At 45.3% G+C, this 26,663-nt stretch overlaps 2 protein-coding genes across 3 annotated transcripts in view; one reads left to right on the top strand and one right to left on the bottom strand.

Annotated features, from left to right (window-relative positions):
- The first annotated feature begins 466 nt into the window (after positions 1–466).
- On the top strand, positions 467–5,727 carry LOC105278519. The gene is made up of 13 exons (XM_026969736.1): positions 467–562; positions 635–748; positions 826–955; positions 1,036–1,196; positions 1,290–1,451; positions 1,558–1,996; positions 2,205–2,306; positions 2,407–2,870; positions 3,017–3,121; positions 3,220–3,485; positions 3,559–3,807; positions 4,081–4,558; positions 4,641–5,727. The coding sequence occupies exons 1-13, from the start codon at positions 467–469 to the stop codon at positions 4,833–4,835; spliced, it is 2,961 nt and encodes a 986-aa protein (XP_026825537.1). The 3' UTR covers positions 4,836–5,727.
- LOC105278518 (probable serine/threonine-protein kinase DDB_G0267686) overlaps positions 5,174–26,663 on the bottom strand; it is a 133,263-nt gene continuing 111,773 nt past the window's right edge. For both annotated transcript variants that reach the window (XM_011337666.2, XM_011337667.3), the window contains 5 exons: positions 22,295–23,241; positions 19,841–21,458; positions 8,855–9,050; positions 8,464–8,583; positions 5,174–8,262 (listed from right to left, as the gene is read on the bottom strand). In XM_011337666.2, the coding sequence (XP_011335968.2) occupies positions 8,073–8,262; positions 8,464–8,583; positions 8,855–9,050; positions 19,841–21,458; positions 22,295–23,241 (3,071 nt within the window). In that variant the 3' untranslated portion in view covers positions 5,174–8,072. The remainder of the gene's footprint in view (positions 8,263–8,463; positions 8,584–8,854; positions 9,051–19,840; positions 21,459–22,294; positions 23,242–26,663) is intronic.

The raw sequence follows: 26,663 nt of genomic DNA, 5'->3' as shown, positions 1-26,663 counted from the left end.
ATGAAAATAAATTATATGAAAATAAATTCGTTAAGCAACATTTGTAGAAATTGCAGAAAATGCAATAATGTATTAATGTTAAAATGACCATTTCGAGATACAAAAAACAGGATACAAAAAAAACAAGAGAAATAGATTCTGTCACTTTTTATAACGTTATGAATAAAAAGAATAAATACGTGCTATAATACAAATACTTTTTATAGAATTACTTTCCATCATGGGATTGTGGCGCCAACTGTGCATGTGCGCGCAAAATTTCATCTCCCTCAGTCCCGGATAAGAGAGGTGAATATAGGAACAATAGACGATTGATTTTCAAAATTGACGTTTCGGTCAGCGTCTCCCGCATTAATCGTGCTTACGTGTTAACCAGCAAAAAGTTCAAGAGAATTATGATCATCACTTGATTCCTGAGAAATCAATCGCTCGTGCAGGAAAAAGAATGGCTGCGAATGCCGTGCAAATGCCAGCGCAGGAAGTTTCTGCAGCTAACATCGATGTGGTCAGCCTGCAACTTTCTCTCCCTCAAATGCTCGATCTCGCCCTCGGAACACCAGAGGTAAAGCTGTGACTTAAAGAAAGACAAATACAAGCAGACTCCACTGCGATGCGATCAAATCGTCGGTTTCAGATCGGCGTGGTCAATTTCAACATTCTCCACAATTTCCTTCACGTTTTACTGCATCAGATCAATTTGCGGGCCGCCAAAGTGGAGTATCGCGGCGAACACGCAGATCGTATCAAAGTAACATGAATCATGTGCTCGACTAATAAAAGAGAGCAGTAATCCCGTTGCGTATGTTCACGCGAGGGTTGTTACAGACGATGGTAACGTCCTCGAAGCTTGAACCCACCCTTCAACTTCACGAGTACAGTATTACCGACGGTACCGGCAAAGTGTCGCAACGGATGAGAGAAGATGATGGTTTGGAGGTTGAGGTATTCACAGAAGGTAACGAATCTTGTGATTTTATATTTTCCAAGTCGCAGTGCACAGAAAAATAAAGTAAAATAAAATATTATTTAATTTAGATACTCCTCTAGCTACTGTAGACACAGTAAAAGTAACGAAAGGAATGAGGCAGCAAATGGGTCCCGAAAAAGTGGGTGAAGCTGAGACTGTCATTTTCGTGGAACCCGCCATAAATGGGGTCTTGCCTACGGCAATAGCATTTAAAGAACTTGAACAGTCTGTGAGCAGAACAAAGCATATTTCTTTGTTTTCAAATGTATAGATATTATGTATTGTTAAAAACTTAAATAATTTGATTAATTATATATGACAGGTGAAGCAACTGCAACAGCAGTATCAAGCTCTGGAGGAGCTATCTGGGACGCCGGAAGTCATCGAACGTTTGAAAGGCCGCCTCACGGATCCCGTCGCAGATGTCTGGCAGTTCATTAATATCAATAAGCGATTGGACGCGAGCGAACAAGGTATCGATAAGGTATACCGCTTGCTGATCTCATAGATTTTACGGATGATATTTGCGCTAATACTTTGATAAAAGATAAGTGAAAAGAATACAAAACCTAAACTTAATGTTGCTGCAGCTCACGACGATGGTGCAAGATGTGATGAAAGGTGACAGCGGCGTAATTACAATGCTGGACACTTCATTGATCGATACGAGGTTGAATGAACTCAAAGACAAGGTCTCCAAGATAGAACAAAGGTGTACCTGCAACCAAGTAGAAGGTAGAAGGCAAGAGATTACCAAGGTCTTGACCGAAGATGCACAGCCAACTGTTGGTACGGATGTAGCAGCAAACGCAGCAGAAGCAATGGAACCAACAGTAGTAGCAGTGGCAGAAAGAGCAGTGGCAGAAGCAGAAGCAGCAGCAGCAGTAGTAGAAGAAGTAGAAGCAGCAGCAGCAGCAGAAATGGCAGCAACCGATGCAGGAATCGTACCAGTTCACGAGAAAGAAGAAAGAGCAGGAGAAATTCCCAGAGTGGTAGCTGAGAAACCTGCTGATCACCCAGTATTTGTTGGTAAGGTGGATAACACAAATTTCAAATAGAATTTAACGATTTCCTGCAAAAGTTTTATTTCATTTAAGTTATTTTAAATTGAAGTAATGTTAAGTACGTTATCTTTAAGCCGGTCTTTAATGAATTTGTAGTACAATGATTATCGAAATGTTTGAAACATTTTAAATTTTATTGTGTGAGTTGAGGAAAAATAATATAATATTTTTAGATAACACTGAAATAATACAAATACGCCAAGACGTTGACACATTGAAAACAGATGTAGCTCGGATGCAACAGGAGTTAAACGATCTCAAGGAAAAAGTTCTACGTAAGTCTAAAACAAATTGAATAATTTTATATATCTACCTTTTATTAATCTTCTTTTGTATTTAATTTAATTTAATTTATTACATATTATCTTTGAATAGAGATTGAATCACCCGTGAAAACACCTCCGAGGATGAAGGCACCTGTGGAGACGGTTGTCGGTGCACCTGTGGAGACGGTTGTCGGTGCACCTGTGGAGATGATTGTCGGTGCACCACTAATGCCAGAAAGACCCTCTGCTGCGGAAACAATTACAGATCTCGAAAGAATGATCGAAGTGAGCGACGTCACAAACTTGGAGCAGTACATGGACGTCGTAAAAAATGTAGCAACGACTCACGGCAAAGTCTTGAACGAAATTACCGAAGACATGGTCGCGTTGGAAAACGAAATCCGTCTGTTGTCGGAGAAAATGGACGACGTGCAAGCGACGGACAAGGCACACGACAGCGACATTGACAGGCTACACACAAAGATGCAGGAAATCCAAATGAATATGAAGAAACTCGAAGAATCCACGGACAATCTGCTCGATGATAAGGAGAAACGAGAAACGCATATTAACGTACGATCTTTTAGTAATATTTTTGCATTAAAAAGTAATTAATCAAAACCAAATTTAAATTTAAATTATTACCTTGCATTTTATGTTGTTTAGCTCAATAATTTATTACAATCGTTTTATTGTAATTGCAATTGATTTTGCCATAGGAACTGCTGGAACAAATAGAGGTTCTGAAAACAGTTAAGGCAGACAAAGAGGATCTCGAGGACGCTTTGGCCGAGAAAGCGGATGCACAAACTGTGAATAGAAAGGTATAAATAATTATTAGATTCGTTAACGTTTACTCTCCTGCCACAAATTAATAATCAATGTAATTAAATCTTTTTTAAAACTATGAAAATTGCTATAGGTATCACATGATCAATTTGACGCTGCTTGCGAGGATCTCGCGCGCGGACTCGAGGAGGCGATTGACAAATTGACCAAGCAAGAATCAATCTGGCAACAAGCGCTCGACGAGGTGCAGAACGAAATCGCTGGCAAGGCGGACAGAGGGGAGATGATGCCACTCAAGGATTTCGTGAACAATAAGTTGAAATCTCTTCAGGAGAAACTGAAGAGCATGATCGAGGCAAAGCGCGAGATCGAGGCAGCCGGCACGAAGAAATTGCTTAGGTAAGTACATTCAGACACGCGAATCAGATTTCGAGAAGAGATTTTGATGTCGATACCATTCCTCTTCGTTCAGAGACGTTCAATGCATATCGTGCGACAAGGACGTCGTGATGAAGACGGAGGAAGTCGCTAAGTTCCGCACCGATCCATTGCCCTGCACTACCAGCATGAAGCCCTATCTCACGTACGAATTGGACCAAGTTCGCAAGCAGCAGAGAAGATTGCCGCACAGCAGAAATATGATCCAATTTGAGGCGGCGATGCAAGATGAAACTAGGAAAATAAAGACAGCGAGGGAGGAGACGCTCGCGAAGACTCCCAGGTAACCAATCCCCCGACGTTTCTCTCGTTTCCACGATCTGGAAGTAACCTGGACGCAATATTATATTCTGAATCTCAAGAAATAGAAGCTACATCAGAGAAAATAACATTTATCAATTTATCATAAGTTTTCCGACATTGAGATACATTTGTAAAACTCGAAAAATTTCACGAATTTCCTCGGAAAAGCTTACGAAACTTCAAACTTTTTAATTAACATGACGATGACTTAATTAACGTTAGTACCTCAAATTTAATAAGTCTGATGTATTAGAAATCACCTCTGCAATCGATACTGTGGCGGAAGTCACACGATCACGACGCCTCAGCAAAGGGTCATACGGGTGGGACACTTCCTGTCGCAATGGGGACCCGAGGTGGTGCAACTAACGGATGGTCTAATAAGGGGTAAAGACAGGCAAACGTATCGCAGTCGGCTGATGTCGGGTAAGCTGGATGTCTGCGGACCGGCTTGCTGGGAGAGTCAAAGTAGCGAGGAGGCTCGACTTACGGTGACTATGAATGCGATTGTCATAAACAATTCAAGTGCTCATTTCGTTTCGCCAACTATAGTATTCCTCTCTCTCAAATCTCTTAGGAACGTGCGCCGTCTGCTTCCACGCCGGTTCGTAAAGCTCCTCTTCCATCCAGGCGAAACAACGGATCTCGTGAGTGAACAACACTATTTTATATTTAGTAATTTATATTCACGCGGAATTTACTCTCCGTCCTTAACAGGAAATCGTGGTATAATATAATTTAAAGAATTTAATATGTATGTTCTCTCTCTTGAAGGCATTGTGTATAATAATACGTAATTATTAAATTAACACTCAAGTATTACATATTTTTTGTATCTCGAATTGCACAGACAAGCGGACTTCGAGGAGGCATTCGGACAATTCGAGAGAACCCAGAATATTGGAACTTATTCCGGCGGAGAAACCAGTACGTTATTTTATTAAACCAGTATTATTTTGCGTTATTTTTTTTCCTAAATATCGAAAATGTAAAACTCATCGAATGTAATTAATCTGATACAGATCGTGGAAATGCGTCCAAAACCACCCACACTGGAGGACATTGATTCATTAATTACTCCACTCGTACCCGTTGAGGATGAAACTGTGATATTCGAGACGAACGAAGCGGTAGAAGAATAACTCAAATAATACAACTACGCACGAAACACACGGAAAATTTCTAATAAACAAATATAACACGGTGATCATTAATATTTCTGGATCCTTTTTTCGCAACGATACGTACTGTACAATCTTGCAGAATCTTTCGTATAAAATTGTACATAGAAAATCTCACATAAAAGGACTATGATGCTTCAAGCAGGAAGATTACGGACGCGACATGCAGTTATTAAATGTTTTATTATTAAGAGAGATTTCCAGAGTACACAAGACTATCTAGTGAAGTCGATTTGGAACATCGGTGGTCTGCCTGCCGAAACAAAAATATCGGATCGTACTTCACGTCAGGCGACCGCATCGGAATATTGCACATCGCCGGCCGGGATCCGTAAAGGATGCGCACGGCGCTCAGGGATATTCGTCGGATTCACTCCGCTTGTCAGCTCGATCTTACACCATAATATGTACCCTACAAACGACTACCCGCTATGGTATTCCTCTTTCATAGTAATATATATATATATATATATTTATGTATACGTGTGTGTGTGTCTCTAGGTGCTACTTCATACAAATCTCAAGGTACAGGAAGTATCTACAAGTTAGTGTCTACCATGTATAATTAACGTACTACCTCACGGTAAGTAGCAGCGTCCCATAATCTACGGAGTCTAGAATTAGTCGTAGCAGTTACAGCTCTCTACGATATCACGCCGATATCAGACCAACGCCAACGCACGAGGCGTACCTCATCGTCATCACACGCAACGACACAACGCAATGAATATAATACGAAATCAACGCACGTAGATTACGGTTTTCGATGATCTGGGCTGCGGGGCGAGGGTGGAGGGAACGGGGACGGGGAGGGGCAATAATAATGTCTTAAACGTTAACATGGATATGCATTATCGATTACAGTTAATAATACTGGCAGCTTAAAGTACGACGTACGAATTATTACACTCAACCTAAATGGACGCGAAAGTAGAGAGTGCCTCGCACGTGGTTCACGTACATAATCAAGTGTTCAAGTATATAATTTAAGCATCAATTCAAGTACTTCCGCGGTCAGGATTTGAATGTTGCGTGCAATCAGTAAACCAATGCGTCTCGTTCATGCGCGTAATACCGATTGAAAAACTGTCGTCTGTTCTAAAGGATGAAGGCCTGGCACTCGCTACCCGTCATTGCAGATTCCTACGTCACTAATTAACGCTAAGCGAAACCGCTGCTCGTTCTGCGCGCACCACGCTCGCGCTAACAGAAAAATTCGCTCACAACCAGTTCCGCGCGAATCGAATCCCTAACTCGAGAAATTATTGTAACACCACGGACGTCTCTCTCTCTCTTTCTCTCTCGTCGTCGTCGCGCCTGATCGACGCGCCTGATCGTTGCCGGCTACGCGATGTAACAGCACAAGTTTACAATTATTATTCATTATTATCGCGCGCGAACGCACGCGGCAAGGGGAACTAAGTAACAGATCACAGGTGAAACTAGGCTATTCTCTGTAACAAATTAATATCACATGAAAAAATATGTATCGGTTGCACGATCCTATCGCAAAAATCACCCACGAATCTGGGACTGTCGGACGGATGACTCGGGTGAGACGAGCCACCGATCATTCAGACTGGCTGACTCTTCGATCGTCCATCTCTCTGTTCTCGTTTACGTTCTCTTGACTCTGCGAAGACGTCATCGTCATTGCCATCTCCTATAGTTTTCTCAGGATTACTCAGGAAACTCTCTTCTCGACTCTCGCGATCGACACCGATCCAAATTGCGGCCGCTCTTATCGATCTACGCCTAATCGCTTATCAACGACGACGGATAAAACTAAACCCTGACTAAACGATTATGATTAGAAGTAAAGTTTGGCATTTTCCAAAGCGCTCACCGCGCTCATCTCTCCCGATCCTCTACGCGCCCGCACTCTAAAAATCGACCGGGCGTTAATTAGGATTAGCTCTACTTTGGCTCCTCCGGCTCGCGCGCCACGTCGGGCTGCGTTCACGTTTCTGTTAAACCTAAGTACGTATTACCCACTCTTGTTTCCCGTTTTCTTAAATTACGTTAAGTTTCCTTTCTGATTCCATCTAGTTTCTTTCATAGGTGCTTACTTGCTTAGTAGCCTCGAGGAACATCTGTACACGTACAAATAAGCTGGCGAACTCTCTCTTTCTCTTTCTGGACGCTTCCTCGAGATCAATCTTGCGTATACATCTCAGAATCGTCGATTCCGAATTCGCAACCCCTTGCGAGGCTCGCGAATGCCGATTGCGAACGATTACTGCCGCCAAGCGGTTCGCGTCCGCTTCCGGTATATCCTGAATATCCATCTCGACTAATCTGCCATCAAAGTGTCTTCAATAGTTCGCAACGTTCGTCCATACGTCGTGCCGCGACGCGTGTGCTTGCCTATGAGGTAGGTTTGCGCGATGTCTCGCGGAAGACGAAGCGCGTCCGTCGATTTCAGCATTCTCGAGCCCAGATATGTGCCCGCCACAATTCGAGCTCCATCGCGAAGCGGAAAATCGGCCGCATACAGGCAAAGATAAAATGTTGTCGAAAAGACGAGCGTGTTGTGGAAGCTTCCTCACTGTGAGCGACCTAGCGGGACTTTTCACGCAGGTGAAGCGCTATGGTGTCTCCCGATAAATTGCAGGCACCCGGACGTTGCCGTCCGATCGATCGTAACTGCGTAACGTTGAGTAGCTTCGCTCTCTCTCCCTCTCGTTGACCATTTATACTTTTGTACTGTACTCATACCAACATTTCAGGGCGTTGCGCTGTTCCCCGTCGATGCCATTATTGTCCATTATCTCCGGCGCTCTTCGTGCGGTCCATTCGACCAGAAGCGAATGCGAATTGTGATGCGGCGGATTCCGCAGGAAGTCAACCACGTATCGCTCGGAAGACCTGCCTCGTACGGAGAATAACAGTATTCCCCGTAGTGTAACGCGTGTCGACATTTGCTCGGCGCTTCGTGTCGCGAGCTTCTAATACTCGCACTCGCAGTCGCGCGCTTCGGCACTCGTCGCACTCGTGAAAGGGGAAAAGCGAATTATCAAAAGAGTCTCACACAGCGCCTTTAAATGGCGCTACGATAAATGCGCTACAAAAGCTGGACTATGACTGGATGCAGGAGACACATGTGCTCGGCACCGCGTATCGGAAGACGGTTCACGCTGAAATGACGGACCATTTCTGGTATGTTGTCGAACGGCTTGCTGAACTGGCCCAGGATGTACGCGTTCAGCTCCTCGTTCTTCTGGATGCGCATATGCATGAAGCCACGGGCGCTTCTGGAAGATTAGAAAAGAGATGATTATCGAGTCATCATGCTCGGAGAAGAATTTGAAAAAACGCGAATCATGCAAAGATTCCATGTCCCATTATTACTCTAAATTATTTCTCACAATTGTCGTTTATTATTAATTATCATCAGCAGTTGTGTGTTATAAATAAAACTCAATATGCTCAGAATCAATTCAGACGCCACTCACTTCAGAGACAGAGAATAATCCTGCTTAGTCGACTCGCTGTTCCTCACCAGGTAACTTCCCTCTTGATGTACTCGTAGGAGACCCTCCGCTTCGATGCGCGTGATAGAGCCGTGATACCACCTGGAAGAGGAATCTCCGTCTAAGAACCATGCGGTGCTTTAAGTCGTCCGAATAATTCGCTGCCCGAATTATCGCGAGAAAGTCGCAAAGGAAGCGTCCCCGCGAAGCTCAAAGATGAACGAGTACAAAGATAAGACGAGAACAAGAGCGCGTACAGACCTTGAGACCGTTAACGAGCTCATTAACGGTTCTCGAGTTACGAAGGTGCGCGAAAACGGAGTTGAAAGAGCGACTAGAAATGAGAAAAGACGAAGTAAACTCGCGAACTTACCCTTGCCTCTCCAACGGGAGCTCCACGTCGACTAGGTCGGCTGATATTCGCGCGGTGCTGATCTCCAGCGGTAAGCCGAGGCTCAAACCGCCTGGTTTCTTCGGCGCCAATTGTCCGCTTAAGTTTCCGCTCGTCCCCGCCGTGTTTCCGCCCGCATCTAGATTCAGAGTCATCTTCGGACGCGCCAGACCGCCGCCTGAAATGAGTCACCCCCGACAGTTAGAGAAGTTAGTGGAGCCCGCAGACCAGTAAACACACTGTGATACAGCGGCAATATATGGAGTCGCTCGGGAGATCTCTCGAGCAACTGCTCCCGGGTTTTACGATCTAATAATCGCTACGAATCAGAACTCGGATACGCCGAGTGACGAGTAGATCAAGCCACGTCATCTACGGGAGATTGTTATAGGGTTATTGATGCACTTTGGTCTCTGTCTGTATTTAAGCTAGTCTTGAGCGAATTATTTTACTATTTTATAAAGAAAAACAAATAGAATGATCAGAACAATATCAGAACAATTATCATAATTGTGCATATAATAAATAATAGATGAATATTATTATTCGAAAACATTATTAATATTGATAAATAAAATAGCGCGCGCCTGTGTTGTACTGGTAACAATATAAATATCCCAGAACTCCTCGGAAAAAGAAAAAAATTTTAATGGCTAGAACTTTTTTTATTTCTGAGTTTACGGTATTTTCAATAGCAGAGAACTCTAGGCAATATAAAAAATAATGATATCAACAACTCAGAACTTCTCAGAAAAGAAAAACTTTCTAAGGGCTAGAACTTTTTCATTTCCGAGTTTACGGTATTTTCAATAGCAGAGAACTATAGGCAATATAAAAAATAATTATATCACCAACTCAGATCTGCTCGGAAAAAGAAAATATTTCTAACGGCTAGAAATTTTTCATTTCTGAGTTTACGGTATTTTCAATAGCAGAGAACTATAGGCAATATAAAAAATAATGTTATAAACATCTCAGAACTGCTCGGAAAAAGAAAAAATTTCTAAGGGCTAGAACTTTTTCATTTCTGTGTTTACAGTATTTTCAATAGCAGAGAACTCTAGGCAATATAAAAAATAATGATATCACCAACTCAGAACTGCTCGGAAAAAAAATTTCTAAGGGCTAGAACTTTTTCATTTCTGAGTTTACGGTATTTTCAATAGCAGAGAACTCTAGGCAATATAAAAATTAATGTTATCAACAACTCAGAACTGCTCGGAAAGAATTGCATAAACGTCGAGCGCTACTGTTAGCTTATCCGGAATTTCATGCCAAATTCAGGTCAAACAAACTTTTGATTAAAATATCTCAGGAACTAAAGCTTCGAACCTTAAAGCCTTATTTACAAATCTAACGGCACTTTAAAAATATAATATGGATGCAAGCTTTCGATTGCGACCAATTCGAATAAGATTGGTGCAGTCTATCTTGAGATATTGTAACTGAATGTTAGAATTGTGACGTTTCGTTTTCCTCCTTTTCCGAAATCAGTTTCAGACTCACGTACGTATGCTCGCACATACACATGCAAAGCGATTTTGTCACTCAAGGTGCGTTCACAGATGCACGATTTAATTTATTATAAATTAAAACTGATTTTAATACATGAAAAATATTTTATTTTACGATTAAGATATAAATCGCAAAAACTATTATATAAAAAATTAAAAATTACTTGTTTTAAATGAAATCATCGTGATAGCGTCGCAATGATAAGGAAATAATTCTTCTAATTTTGAAATATAAATTATGACAATTTAAGATATAAGTTGGAACATTTTATACTCATAGAATGAAACCGAGAAAAAAAGAGAGAGGGAGAGAGAGAAAATTTTAAATTGTCACAATTTATATTTGACAATTAAAAGTATTAAGAAGATTTTCACGATTAGATAAATCTATTATTATCCAACATTTTTATGTTTGATGAGATCTCACAACAGAAATAAAACGACATATTATTGTGGCAATACAAAAATACATAAAAACATGTAGTCGATTACCGTATAATTTCAAGTTATTGATCTTCGAAGACTACTTCACATCTTCGAAGCTTCGATCCTTAATTCGTATAATAAACGTATAATAATCGTATAATAAACGTTTAAACGTTTACCCACAAGTAAACGTTTTTCTGGAAATAAGTGTAAACGGATAAACGTTTAACGTTTACACGTATATTCAATAAACAAAATAAAATCAGAGCCCTAGTATTATTATTCGAAAACATTATTAACATTGAAAAATAAAATAGCGCGCGCCTGTGTTGTACTAGACTGCGTTCCGATATTCACTGCCAGTACTGAAAATCTATAGTGTATGTCACGTGAACTATAGATTTTCAGTACTGGCAATGAATATCGGAACGCAGCCCTAGTTAAATAAAAATAGAAGGCGGTACTCATATTCAACATCGAATAAATAAGCCATCGTGAGTAATCATAGTAAGCAATCAGTTTCAGTTTGTAAAGTTAAGAATATAATATAATAATGATTTAATTTACGTAACGCGTTCAATATCTGAACGAAAATAATATCAAACACGTTAAAGGCTATTTTTCGATGGAATTTCTGGCGCGGAAATAGCGAACCACTCCGTTTCATGTGACGTTTGTTCTTATTGAATATTTTACAGTTACGTGGCAATTTTTTCCCGTTGCAATAATATCAGCGTCGAGGGTTTCTCGTGAACGATAATGATCGACGAAGGACATTTCGCATCAAGGAGAACGCGCCCCTTGGAAACGGCGATGGGACGCTAATTTCATTTGTTGGCGCAATCTCTTAGCGGTTGACTTCTCGGACGCGGCGGTGTATGACGCAGGTACAACAAAACTGCTCTGACAGGTGTAACGTCGAGTTAGCCTCTCTTGTGGTTTAACGTGGCCGGAACTCTCCCGTCTGGCGCATACATATGCAGATGTATAGGACGCCTCAGAAAAACCAGATGGATTAAGAGCGAGTTGCCTGCGCTTACGAAATTATTCAACGTGAGAGCGTTTTAGCAAATAATTCAATGCGACAGCATTTTAGCGAGCAAAATAGTCGGAGGAACGAAATATTCTCCTACATTTCATCTTAACCCTACATTTTATCTTAACAACTTCTGGTCGCATTCCGCAATGTAATCTTAATTGAATTTTAACTCTTGCTTGCATGAGTTTTCTTCAAATGCGCGCAATTAATAATTATCCTTAAGAAAGGGATAAAGGAATTCTCTTGAAAAGGGAGGTTCGGTTTCAGATTCTTGGTTTGGAGGGTAGACACGCGGTTCTGCAGCGTCCTATACACGCACATCAAATTACGGTGAGAGGAAGGTCCGAAAGGTCCGTGGCTACCTCTCACGCACCATTTCTATTCAATTCCTCTTTGCGAAACACACGTTTCGGGAATGGTTAAACATTAACGGCCGGCGAACGACGGCCGCTACTCGACGAGATTGGGTGCGTCTGTATTATTAAATTCAATCTCGGCGATCGGCCGAGCAGATTTATCTGCTCGGCGTTCCTCCCTTTTTTCTTCCCTCGACGACGGTGTAAACGATCTCTTTTCCTCTTTGTCTTCAGAATCGCGGAATCCACCGCGATCGAGTGCGGGTCTTACTACATCGCTCAAGTTGTGGTTGATCTCTCATCTCCCGACACTCGTATTCTCGCAGTATCTTCCCTCCCGCTCGTCAGACTGTTTTAATATCCGTCTCTGACGGAGATACGTCTCAATCAATTTCTCGGCGAGCTTTTCCGGCCATCGCGTGCTCTCTTGGGAGATGGGGAACGTCGAAATACTCCGGGTCGCACGCGAATACGTCGAGGACGCGAGTAAACTCCTTTAGCTAGTAATCATCATACATGAGCACTCGTAGCGACGTCTGTTTGCTCCGGGACCACTTCCGTTGTCGAAGCGAGCCTTGATGTTTTGCGACGCGTCGCGCAGCGAGGAAGGGGGATGCTTGCGCGAGATTGCGCCGAACGACGGGAAGCCAGCGACGAAATAGAGAAATAGAGCAGGCATGCGAACGAAAGGCGCGGGGGAGGGCGAAAAATATTCCTTCAGCGCGAGACGCGACAGTCGTCGCCGCAGACAACGTCTCCGGGGAAATTCCTGGTCACGAACGAAGCTCCCCGAAGCGCATGGGGACAGAAAAGGAGGCGGAGGACGCACACGGGAAATCTCGCAGGCCGTTGCGGACACGAGAACTCACAGGAGTATCGGCAACTGTGACGGAGAAAGAGAGAGAGAGAGAGCGGGGCTTTTAATTCTCTACGAAAATCAGGACGTATCGACGACGCCGAGGCCGGGATGAGCTCCGAGGAGCGGGAAGCCAAACGGACTAACACCCCCGTGCGCGATTCGTATTTATTGCCGAGCGCCGGAGATCGAGGGTGGAACCCGCCGCCGCAGAGATTTACGACACTGGCGAATTTACGGTCCTGGTGCTCGCAAGTCGGTCGGCATGTCAAACTCACCCCGAGAGGAGTCAATGGTGATTCCATTGAGTGGCAAGGCGTCATTAAAACGAGGAATGACACCTCATAATGGAACGAGTCACGCTTGCTCGCGAACGATGTAACTTTGTCAATCATGGAAGAACGTTGAGACCAGACGAGTCGTAAAGAAACTTTCGCTTAGAGTGAGATCTTTCAACGTATTATATATATGATAGTACGTGAAATCGATTGTGTTCACGGTTCGTTTCATTTTACAGACGCAAGAAGTTCGCACAAAGACTCCGGCGTCGCGAAATACCCTCATTCGCTTATAAACCGACCGTGACTTATACGAAAGATCTCGGAAGTTGCCGGTCATGATGATTGTGAAGACTCGCCACGACCACGTTTCTGACTCGCATCGTTACGAGGCGGCTCCGTTCTTCTCTCCCTCCTGAAGAAATTTCGTAACGGTGCCGAAATGCCCGCACAACAGATGCGAGACGCCGGGATAGGCCTCCAGTGATCTCCTCCGCCAACAGATGTTGCAGTTACACGCCCTTGAGCGGCTCCATCCCTCCGTTGACGGGCCCTCATCGACGGGTGGCGGCAAACACTTCGGACCTGTTCGGAATGTTTGATACGTCCGCGATCCTCATGAAATATGAAGTACGATAGGCACACTTTCTATCGGGCGGTTCCTGTAGTCGTACAATTTGTCCCGGGATCATCGATACCTCCAGTCTACACCACCAGTCGCGATATTGTTCGTTATTTACGAAGTAACTCGCTGTGGGACTGTCGTTTCTTGCAAACAGCATTTGCTGACATTTGAATTTTCTGGCGACAACTCGTGCATTTTTACGCAGCTGCCAGAATCGTTAGTGAATTATTGAACACAAATATGTAAAAGAGTACAATATAGCGACGCCTTCCCATTCCGCAATTAATTTTGCGAACGCGAGGAACTAATGAGCTCGCTAGAGTGGTTCATTTATTCGAAGTGCGGAAACTTGCCTAAAAGTGCGCAAGTTTAAATATAACGTGTGAGTGGTGCAAATGAAACGTCCGAGCAAGCGATTTAACTTAATCATCGCGCATTTCGCGTATTTCTCCTCGAGCGTAACCGTTAAATTGCGTTTCGTTGCAACTCGTTGAAAAAAACGCGCCAGTGAAAAACCCAGAGTGTGGTTGGACAAGCGGCGGTTCGCAGCAGCGTTTTGGACCAGTACCAAGTGGATAACGGCTGACAATCTTGCGTTACGTCGCGACATCGAGCAAGCTTTGCACGTGGCTAGACTCTTAAATCCGCGAAGAATAAAGCCGGGAAAAAATCTGTCGCCGCAACAAATCGGGATGAAGCTTATGAACGTATGCCGTGAATGTCGTCCGCAGTCGTGCGAAAGCCGGTCTCGCTCCGAGAATCTGAAAACAACGTATGCACAGTGTTGCAATTTGGCAAGCTCCTTCAAAATTCACGAGTTGAAATCCGTCGGACATAGAGACACTCGTTAAAAATCTGCACTCGCGAAAGGCACGAAAATTAGAACTCGTCGAGCTTTTGCGACATTTAAATTTTGCTCCGTTAACGAGAGCGCGGCAGACTTCGTTAACGCCGCAACAGAAATAGTTTGCAATTGTCCAATTTTACACGAATGCGAATTACGAGATTTGCGCGAAATTTGTACGAAATTGCACAAATTGCATAATAGCAAATCTAGCTAACAAAAAATAAAACAATGATGTACTTGATTGTTTTCGTTGTTTAACAAATCGGATGGAAATCACAGGCGCATCGTTGCCATCAGTGAGATTGGTTCGCGTTCGGATATCTACGATGCGATTTTTTAAATTCTTTTTTTAAAACGAAGTCTCTAAACGTGGTTAGTTGCACCACGGTTTGGCCAACTACCAAATGGTCGGTCGAGCGAGCGCGCGATGTTGACCAGATCGTACGTGGTCCGTGTCTGCGAATAGCTGTGTACAACGAAATTGCGGATCTTTTTGGGGCCGAGGTAAACAGGAAAGTTTGCGAGGAGCTTTCACGGTCCTGCCGCACTATCGAACGAAAACGCGACACGGCGGAATCGCAGCAAAATCTGAGCCATAACTCGCGTACAGCACTTACAGATCTCATCACTTAGATAAAGCTCATTCTATCGGCGACTTTGTTAAAATTGATTTACTATAAGGAACAAAAAAATAACTTGAATATATATCTTGCGGAAAAAAGTCCAAAGTGGCGAATTCGTTAAAAGATAATCTCTGAGAACATTATATATTCTGTTCTGAAACAAAAATTGAATAAATCCAATTGACAATATATATTTTGTCTTGAGAATATTTTCTTCCCTTTCTTCCCTTTTTTCACACGTTTGCTTCTAAGCGACACAGACAGACGGTTTTCACAGCGAGCAGATGCATCTTGCGCTATGTATATAAAAACTCGTCAGCTGTAGAACTGGCAGATAAGAACCACGGAGAAAAGACAAAGACTCCGATGTAAGTTACATTCAACAACTTTGCTGGTGAACGCAGCCGGAAGAAATCCTGTGTACTCTTCTTCTCTCTTCAGCAAGCCAAATCATCCCCCGTGCAGCCAACGGAGCGTACCAAGCCAGATATCAGCGCGTTGATGCACTTTTTTGCTTCTCCCCTGCCGGTTGTCTCCAGCCCGTTAACGATCGCCAGCAGCGAGAAGTTCAGCGTTGTCGGTCGTTAAATGGTCCACGCGCAGAGACAGATGCGCTCGTCGAGATTGTGAATGTCAATTTTTTCGTAGCGTCGAAAATCGCAAAACGAGCTAACGTAATATCCGCTCGCAAAAACGCTGCTCGTGTCTAACGCCGAAATCCCGAAGCGACACGTCATAATTACACTGTTTTTGCTCGATTTCCTGTGACTGGCGTTTTTCCTTCGATTAATTACGCTTGATCTATTTAACTGATATATAATAATAATGCATGACGTAATAATTCAGCGTATTAGGGTGATGACGTTTCAAAGAGACGGTTGGAAGGGGGACAGTGCAAACGTGTCGCAAGTAGGGCGTAATATTTCCGATACTTTCAATACGCGTCTGCTATCTTCCTGGTGACATGTGCTGCAACGTCAACACCCTTGTATAAGCCCTGTGCACGAACCAGCCCGTCGTCTGCGTGCAAAGCAAAATGAAGCAGCGGCTTTAGACTTTATCCTCTCCCGTTACTAACACAGGCACGAGAACTGGTGGCTTTTATCTAAAAGCACACACAATGCGCGAACTGTTCTCCTTCCGGAGGTGGGCCGTTTGTCAACGCGACTCAATGTGAAAAGGATTCGCCGAAAGAAAAATCAGCTTAGACCCGCTGTTTTAGTCTTTCTGATCGATGCATCCATCAATCCATTCTCTTTTGAAAAAGTGGATTAAAAACGCAGAGATAATCGTATCTTTATCTTGCAACAATATTTTGTAACGAAATGTTGACAGAATATTAAATGAAATGCAAATGCATGACTTAGTTATTTTCATAAAGATGCCTTTGCTATTTTGCTTTTTCAGCAAAAGTTAAGCAATAATAACACATAATTATAGAAAAATACTACCAACAATTAAACAGTGAGATAAGTTGCAGGATTGAATCACGCTCGTCGATCAAGTCGGATTATCATGATCGATGATCCATTCGCACCGAGGAAAGTAACGAGGAAATCGATCACTCTTCCGGCGATATTGCGAAGCCTGTAACTTGCGAAAAAGTAATTGTCAGCGCACAAAAAGCCTATACATATCCTCGAAGAAATCTGGTTCCAATCACGTGTTGACGCAGTCTGCGTATCGTTTTCCCTGCTCCTTCCTTTGCTCCCTCTTCAAAAAGTAATTTACGAATCCGTATCGGCCGGCATCCATCAGCCAGGGAAAGCATTATGGATCTCTAACCGTTCGCAGCTGACTGCCACATTGAGAAATATTACGCGGGGTACGGGGAGTATTATTCCGCACTATTTACGGGATGACAAGTGCTTTTAATGCACGACAGAATTTTATTTTTTCTATATACTTGTGACAATCGGATAACGTTTTAATTCGGGCTTTCGCTCCGCGCGATCTCGCATTCATCAGCATTCAAAGGACGGGAATGTGTGCATGCCTGTGCGCTTTTGCAGTCACACGTCGCAGCCAAATACAATTTTGAACGTATTTAAAGCGTCGGCTCCGGTGGCTGCACAAAATCCTGAAAGTTTTATCGTCCCAACGTATTCAGTGACGAAAATTGCGTCATCTGCAAAACGGGCGCGTGAATATTCAGTCTGACGCGGTCGAAGTCGCGATTCATCCGAGTGTACGTACGACGCGAGAAGCGCAATGTGACAACTCCGTGTTTTCTGTCATCCGAGAGGCGGGAACGATCGGTCGGCCTGGCGCACGTGCGACTGACGCATTCACGCATTCATTCGCACGTTGATTAAACTCACTCGGCGCGAGTGACTACGATTTATTCATATTTTTCGCAACGCAGAACGCAGGCCAGTTGCTCAAAGAGCCACCGTTGAATGACACGGCTGAGCTTTTATCGGCTGGATCGAGTACGCTTCATTCTCATTTGCCTCACGCTCGTGTGCTTCACACATCGAGCGTATTCCGCCTGATCAATGTACGTACTCGTGTTAAACAAGCTGTAAAAAAATCCGTTTTTATAAAAGATCAAATTACTTCATTCCAAAGGATCAAATTAATACAGACTTCAACATGTTTTCGCATGAAAGAGAAATCGGCGTTTTCGCTGAAAACTGAAAATATTCTCCAAATTTCCGAATATTTCAGGTTCACGTTACACGTTTTCCAAATTTCGGACATCTCAAAACCGAAATTTTTACAGCCGCAATGACGATGCAATGATATAATAATTCACGTAATTGCGCGTAACTCGAGCGGGAAAACCCTCGAAGAGCAATAATTGCGGCGCGTTAAATCACGCGCGGTAAAGAGCGCGGCTCGGGGGCCTCGTAATTGATTAAATAAATCCGCGTCGGCGTATTTCACGACGCGAGGAATCACTCGGTCGTCGTTTCCGCGCATTTCCCCCGTACGGCCGTGAGGAAAGCTCCCAAGGACCCGTAACTTACAACGAAACGGATTTATCGCGCACATTCCGCCTTTATCGACATTCGAGTGACAATAAAACAGTTGGTCGCTCGCTCCTTGTCGCCCACGTTTCCATCTACCTTCTCTGCACCAGCGGGGGAACTCCGTAACATCAGCACCGAGCGCGTGAACGAAGCCCGAGCCTCATGCATCTGGCATTTACACCCCCGCCGCGTTTAACCCCCCTCGGCTCGACACCACGCGGGCCCCGGGGCTCCGGGGTTGTAGGCGTGCGAGTGCTCGTTCACGAGAAGCTCTCGCATTAGAGCTTTCGCAATTTGGCCGCGATGCGAGAAGGGTGCGAGGTGGACGGGGACTCGCTCGAACTCCCATCAGCTCGGACGATAGAACTCCGGGGAGGGTTGCCCGATGCGGCGGCTTAATCACCCGACTAATTCCGGAGCCGCTTTCGCGGCGGTACTGCACGGCTCGGCCAGATTCACTCGGTGGCGATAAATTATTGATGTCGTGCTCGTGTGCGACTCGTACTATTAATACGCGATCTAAATTACACGTTGCGCCGCGGCTACTTCGATATCCGCTTGATAAATTGTGGCCGCCCGCAGCATCGGCCCGCGATCGCTACTCGTCCACTAATTACGACTATTAGCTATAATTCATCTGACAACCGGCAACCAACGCAGATCCTACCTACGTCGACAATAAAGATGCGATTTTGTCATCGTGGTACGCGTTCTACGAGTCGCTTGTGAATCGTATCTAACTAAATCACATTTCCGATGATTAATGGGAGCGTTAATACATCGACATGTAACGATAACGACGTTCGATAAATAACGGAATATACGAAGGTCAATTCAGGATGTGTGAACAGCGATGTCCATACATGCGTAACAAAAACGCGGCGCGTGTGTCTGTAGGAAATATCCAGCTGCCGGGAACAGCTCTAAGTGAAGCTTAACGATGTTAGCCGTTGTCTGGAAGGTTCATAACGATCAGCATCAAATTACGGTAGCCCCTCGGCGCTGATGAGTACTTAGTTTACCTCGAGGTGCCGAAAGTACGGTTTTTATCGTTTTAATGGCTAGATGCCCTGTTAAAGCGAGGGCTAAACCTGCGAAAGTTCCCCGTGGCTTCTCCGTTTTACATTAATTACTTTTAAAAAACATTTTTTACGTAAAAAGTAACGTTCGGAGTAAATCAAGTTAAGAAGTACCACCTCTCAATCGAATTTTACTTCAAATTTTTTTTCGATTAAGAGATGGTAGCTCTTAACAACGCGGCAGTATCATTTCTATACATTCACGTGACTCAAAGTGCATCAAAAATAAAATTTCAAGAAAGAAGATACGTAAGGAAACAGAATCATCATTTCTGCGCTACAACGGCGGTTACTACAATATTCCAAAATTCTTGCAAAACGTAGAGATAGATTACTTAACAGAAACTTACCAAACAGAGGAGGTGGCTCCACGTCGCGCACCGAAAGGCTGGACGACGCCTGGGACGCGCTGGATTCGGTACTCTGAGTGCACCTTAGACGCTTCCGGAGTTTCGGCATGTCGAAGGGCAGGTCCCTCAGGTCCACACTGGTCGCGCTTCCGGAGGTGGTGGCGTCCTGCTGCATCAACAGCCGTCTCCTACGCAGCTTCGGCATATCGAAGGGCAAGTCCGAGAGTTCGGGCTCGTTGTCGACGAGATTGATGTTGTCCAGCTGCGGCTTCAACAGGTGGAAACCGAAGGGCTTGCACTTGATGCCAGCACGTGACTCAATCGAGATACCACTATCCGAGCCCTGGATCTCGGCGTCGCCCGACGACGATGACTGCAACGCTAAATTGATGAGATTCTTGTTCTGCGGCGCACGTCGCTTCTTGAACGACGTGTCCATGGGCGAGGTGACGGCGTTCGTGTTGGCCGCGTTGGTGTTGCTCGTATTGTTGCTCGCCACATTGTTCTCCACCGTGATGTTCTCCTCGGGCGAGGCCTTCTGCGAGTTGTTATTCCGGTTATTGTCGGACGTCTCCGAGGCCGGTTCTTGCGACGATTTGTCGGAGATCGGCGATAGGATGTGCATCTTGGTGGCGTGATGCGTCAGGAAGCCAGGCAGCGACGGTTGCTGATGATGATGGTAGCAATTGATGCCGCCGGTGCTGTCGGAGCTGTGCGAGCTCAACGAACGAGTACTGTGCCGGCTGTCGGAGCTGCTGGTGGACCGGTTGCCCTCGCTGGTGCTGCTGCGGATGGACTCCATGCTGCCGCCGCTGCTGCTCGTCGCCATGCTCTCGGTGCTCGAGTAACCGGCGCGGCGTCGCGACGTCCGCAGCTTGAACTCCAGCAGACCGGCGTCCCGGCAGCGCGGCCGCGCGAGCTCGCTTTCAGCCTCATGGGGCCTGCCCTTGAATTCCATTATCGGCCTGTTCTCGCGGATCAGGCTGCGCGGTCGTTGCCGTTCCTCCCGCGGCCTGTCCTTGAACTCGAGTATGAGCTCCTTGTCGAACCGGCGACCCTGCGATGAGTCAATGTTCTCCTGGACGAAGGTTTTCGGCCGACCTTTGATCTCGAGGATGCTACCCTCGCTGCTCTGCGGCGAGTCTTTGGCGCGCAACAACGACTTCACCGGCAGCCTCATGTCCTTCAATCGGGGATGATCGGGCTGCGATGGCAGATTCGGTGCACTGCGTATGTTTAACAGCAAATGATCGCGGTTGCCGTGAAATTTCGCAGGCAATGGTGCGGTCGAAGGTGGTGACGGCGTGTAATCGCGCGCGGGTAGCCTCGGCGATCCAGTTTTCTCATCGCTCGAGTTGATCTGGAGGGACTCGATATCCTGGGACAGAGTAGATATATTGTCGGATTGTTGCTGCGATTGCTGCTGTTGCTGCTGCTGTTGTTGTTGCTGCTGTTGTAGGCGGCTCGGAATCGGTTTTGGGCGGAGAAGTACAACTTTGCGTCGATGATCCTTGCTTGGCTGCGACTGGCCGGCGTAAGGAAGCGATTGCTGAAGCTGCTGCTTCGACGTGTCCGTCGACGAGTTCGTCCTGCTCGTTAGGGCGGTACCACTCCATATCTGCGTTATTGAAATTTCAGTTTTGTCAATGTGATAACGACGCTCGCATTTTCAACACTAAAGAAAGGTGCAAGTAAAATTAATGAGAAACAATTAATGTACTGATTATAACATGCTTAATAACGTATCCTAGTTCATGGATTGAAGAAACGCCAAGAGATCTCGTACACTCTTTAGACACTTTTTCAAATTCATCAACTCAGAACTCCTCTAAGAAGTAAAAAATTTAAACCCGAGAACTTTTTCATTTCTGAGTTTACAGTATTTTCAATAGCAGAGAACTCTAGGCAATATAAAAAATAATGATTTCATCAACTCAGAACTTCTCGGAAAAGAAAAAATTTCTAATGGCTAGAACTTTTTCATTTCTGAATTTACGGTATTTTCAATAGCAGAGAACTCTAGGCAATATAAAAAATAATGATATCATCAACTCAGAACTCCTCTGAGAAGAAAAAAATTTTAAACTCAAGAACTTTTTCATTTCTGAGTTTACGGTATTTTCAATAGCAGAGAACTCTAGGCAATATGCCAAATCCACTCTTAAAAAAGCCGTGTTAAATCAAATCGAAATCATTGTTGCCTCTTTTCCGCTACGCTGATTGGTTATCTCGATTCGCGTTGTGGATTATGTTCAGTTTAGATTACCATCGCGCGGCTGTCTTCGCGTGGAGATTAACAATTTGGTAGAGTGTGATAATTGTGCATATTATAAATAATAGATATAAGATATTATTATTCGAAAACATTATTAATATTGAAAAATAAAATAGCGTGCGCCCGTGTTGTACTAGTAATGTTAAAACGCTGATTATAGTCTTGAAACAGTACAATACCTGGGAATGCAGCACCGGATGATTGGTAACGCGATCGAGATCGTCGAGATCGTCGTCGGAGCGATTGACCTTGCAGTCGAAGGCCGTCTCGTAGAGGTGACGTTGCCTGGCCATCCCTTCCTCGTCCTCGTCCTCGGGCTCCGCGTCTTCCTCCTCCTCCTCCTCGCCCTCGTCTTCGCCCTCCACGTCGTCCTCGTCCTCGACGAGTATCGGCTGCGGTTCTATCCTACGCGTACGTCGTAGTTTGCGCACCTGATGCCGCGACACTTGCGGCTGCCGTCGTTCTAACTCATCCTCCTCCTCTTCAGGCGACGCTACGCAGGTACAAACGGTCGTGGGCAGATCATGGCTCAGCAGACGATGAGGTGGCATGAGGGTGTGATCCCACTCGGTGATGATACACGACGAGAGGATCTCGTTTCTGCCTGAGACAGCATGCTCGCTCCCCGACGTGGGGCTCACCAGATCCTGGCTACGATAGTGCGGTGGTGGCGGCGGTGGTGGTGGCGGCGGTTGTTGTTGCTGCTGCTGCTGTTGCTGCTGATAGTACCGATGCTGGGACGAGTACGAGCCCCCATCACCCGCAAGCGAGTTCCTCTTTGGTATACCGGGTGTGCGCGAACGTTCGCCCGGCACGTCGAGGCTGACGCTCTTGCGATATTTGCTTGGCTGCGACTTGGACAATTGCTCCGGTACCTTGAAGAGATCGCCGTAGTAATAAGGCGATGGGTGACGCACTGGTTGGCTGGACTCGGTCGGTGATTGATCGGTGAGATGCACCAGAGCGACGCAATCCACGAGCAGAGCGTCGGTTGATGTCAAGGTGTCGCGATCCGCGGATAATGCGCGAGTCGAGGAGGAAGCATAGAGACTGTTCTTCCGTTTCCTGACGTTTACCAGTCGTCCATCCTCGTCATCCTCGCAGGATGAACCAGAGGCTGATGGATCTGAAGAATTTAACGAAAATCGTGAAGTTTAATATCTCGATGTATAATATAAACATAAGAAATATTATTAAATTGTTCTTAGTCGCAGTGTGCGTTATTAATTATGACAAGCTACGTACAATTTACATGTAGTCATTATAAATTGTGAAACATATGGAAATGTCTTAGCTGCTGGGAGACGTCAGGGTGGGGAACGACAAGGATCCATCGTTCGTGAGCTCAAGATCCGGAAGATTTACGGTAAAATGGTGTCTCCAAGCATACAAAGCCCGCTTTCGCGGATGAGACGAAAACCCCGAAAACGGCGAAAAATTTTCATAATCGCCCTGTTGTACGGTGAACGCGGGGAGGGATAGGGAGAGACTCAGGTCGTCGAAGAAAGAGAACGGAAAGGCTCACGGGGAAAAGCGAAATTGCCTTGAAATGGCGGCCTCGTCTCCTTAAAAATCACTTCCTCCGTCCGTGGGATATTACCGTAATGGTTCCTCCTGGTCTCCTCGCCTGACGTGAGACGTCCTATCCCGCTTCTCCCGACGACTCACCCGCCACCCCTTTCAGCCTCCTCGTAGTCGTCGACCCGTTCGAGCATCGTCTAATGCCTCTTTAGGCTTTACGATCGTGTCACGGCCATTCGCGACAGCGAAAAGAGGAAGATAGCGAGAAGGAAGAAACGAAAAGAGGGAGCAGATGGAGGAAGCGCGAAATTACGTGGACACCCGGTACATTATATAGGCAGTGTACACACGCGGAATAGACGAAAGGACTGGAGATAATGGGCGCATTATGCTCGACCGGAGGGCTCCGCCGAAATCTCCTTCCTCCTTGTTCCCTCCTTCTTTGGGGAGGGTGGTCGAGAGCGCGCGCCATAAACCACGTTGGTCGTGCTGCTTTTGACAGGATCCGGAGTCGCTGCTCGACACGAACGACGATCTTGGTGAATCGGAGAAAAAAATGATTATCGGATGCTGCTCTCTTTTCCCTCTCTCTCTCACTTTTCCTCTCTCTCTTTCTCTCTGAGGCCGTCGCCGACGTCCAGCTGGCGATGCTGCTCGAGCCAGACACAAAGAGCCGCGAATATCGAGATGCGGGTATCGACCGCCTCGGAGAGTGCAACGGGCGGTCTTTGTACGTCTCTTTGTCGCCGAATAATTTGTTTTCGATCGATCTCTCGAGTAATTATATACACGCGCGGCGCGTGCGCAGGTAATTATTTAACGGTACAGATTGCGCTTTGAACATTTATCTCACTGCCCGGCTGTCCGCGTTAAACTTTATTAACGTCCGCTACGTGATTATGTAACGAAAGCACAGTTTGTCCACGCTTGCGTCAGATGACGCAATTTTCCATGGTCTCCCGACGATGCGACAGATATACTTTACAATCGTTGCGGACGCGGATTTCACGTGCTAAATGTACGTACTTCAATAATTTTGCGAGTCCATCAAACTCGACGCGAGATTACGCATGGATGAACTATATTTACGCTGAAACCAAATTGACGAATAACTCGAGGAGCATCAATGGGATTCCGGTAGAATGCATGCACGCCCCGTGCTTCAGCGTGATGCCTGTTGGATGAAATCGCAGCGCGGGATCGATAGCGCGCGGCAGGATATCCCCAATTTCCGGCGCATTTCACTGTCGCGAGAGGGCTGAAACTTCATTTTCCACCGTCAAGTACAAAGGAACGGTCGCTGGGGGCTCGCGAAGCGCGAAATGGGGGATTAATTCCTGGACAATGAATCCAGCGAATCATAGAACGACCCGCGGTCGTCCGCTGTCAGCCTCGTGCGCGCGGATCCTCGTCTCTTCCTCGCGGAACTCGCGGCGCGAGGAAGCTCTTGGCAACGACGGTGACAAACGACACCGGGAAGCTGTGCGGATACGAGGCGACAGAAGAAATGGTGCCTGTGAGACCAGACGTTGTCTACGTATTCAAACTTTCACAAAGGACCGCAGAATCGCGGAAGGCGATTCATTCCCCGGCCCGCCCGGATGAAAAACGGGAAGCGCGGATCCATCGTCTTCCCTTTTCACCTGGAGCTACTTCTTTGTCGACTCCGGTTGACGAAACTTTCCGCCGACGAAACTTTTAAACATTTAAAAAAGGAATGCGGCGCCGGGATTAGAACGACCGCACGCTCGCGATTCGCCGGGATTAATAACGAAGATAATACAATACCGAGCGTGGTTGCCTGAGAAAGGAATGCTAACGAGGAAACACAATATCGCCTCGACCGCGCAGTTGGCGTAATATCACGATACAATTATATCCGAGAAGTAGAGCCCGGAGGAGCGTAGGGGAGCGCGATTCGCGGCAAATAAAAAGCAACACGAAGAAGAATATTTCGGCGGAAGCGAGGTCGAAGGGAACATGAATATGTATGCGCACCTGTTTCGTCCACGCAGTTCGGGCAAGACGTAGGATTGAAATTTTGGGGAAGGAACGAACGTATTAAAAGATCGCGACGAGCGGGAGAAAACAATATTTGCGTTCGTTTCAATATTTCAAGCAATCTAGCGAAATATACGAGACAAAAGGCCCCCTGCGCTTTTGTCTTCGCTGAAGGCAGATGAAATATCCTACGCTCTGCAGGAAGCGTACGAAAATTTACGTCCAAGGTTGTCGTATAATGCAATCAACTGCATTGCGCATTGTCAGAGAAAAACTGCCACCGACGCGACGGTGCAACTAGCCATCCAGCTCATCGAACGCATTCGCAAATACACGTACAAAAGCACGCTGCGCTTTGGCGTGTCGCCAAATTGCAACGATATTGATTACCGATCGATAATTAGATTTGCGCGGTATCTGTCGAATGCACGAAAGAGAGAATAGGGGACTAGGAGGTTGATGATCGATTACATACAGCGCCTGGAAACACGTCCGCGACGTGAGTAAAAATTTTTAATTGACAAATGAAAGATCCAGAGTGGTAACTAACTTGCAAACTCAATCAACTAATAAACAACATGTTCATATAACTACACACATATGCAGGGTGTCCCGGGTTTTAACCGACAAACTGCGGGAGCATATTCTACTAGTGGAAATAAGAAAAAATTCTTATATCGAGTTTGCTTAGAAATGCTTTATTACAAAGTTATAAACCAATATTGAAAAGGAATATGAGATAAGTAACAACGGAACATAGTGTAGAATTTGGAAGGTCGAAGATGTTTATGTTATGTGTATTCACATGTATTCATGTTCACTATGTTGAAACGATTCAGTATGATTGTTACTTTCACAACAGTAGCTGTTAGATTTCAATCGTCGTGTGAACTAGCAATTACTATCAGAATGCCAAAAGTGTTTTCAAATGAGGAATACACTTGATATTTATTTCGTGTACGGATTCTGTGACGGAAATGCACGAGCTGCCGTACGAGAGTATCAACGTAGATTTCCTAACAGGAG

The sequence above is a fragment of the Ooceraea biroi genome, chromosome 1, assembly GCF_003672135.1.
Source record: "Ooceraea biroi isolate clonal line C1 chromosome 1, Obir_v5.4, whole genome shotgun sequence".
NCBI classification, from domain to species: domain Eukaryota; kingdom Metazoa; phylum Arthropoda; class Insecta; order Hymenoptera; family Formicidae; genus Ooceraea; species Ooceraea biroi.
Note: the sequence above shows the minus strand (reverse complement) of the source record. Positions and strands in the feature narration are given on the sequence as shown.

Coding starts and splice junctions, on each gene's coding strand:
- LOC105278519 (XM_026969736.1), top strand. CDS start 467: ATGCCAGCGCAGGAAGTTTCTGCAGCTAACATCGATGTGGTCAGCCTG. Junction 3,122..3,219: donor CACAAACTGTGAATAGAAAG/GTATAAATAATT, acceptor AAATTGCTATAG/GTATCACATGATCAATTTGA. Junction 3,808..4,080: donor ACGCTCGCGAAGACTCCCAG/GTAACCAATCCC, acceptor CTGATGTATTAG/AAATCACCTCTGCAATCGAT.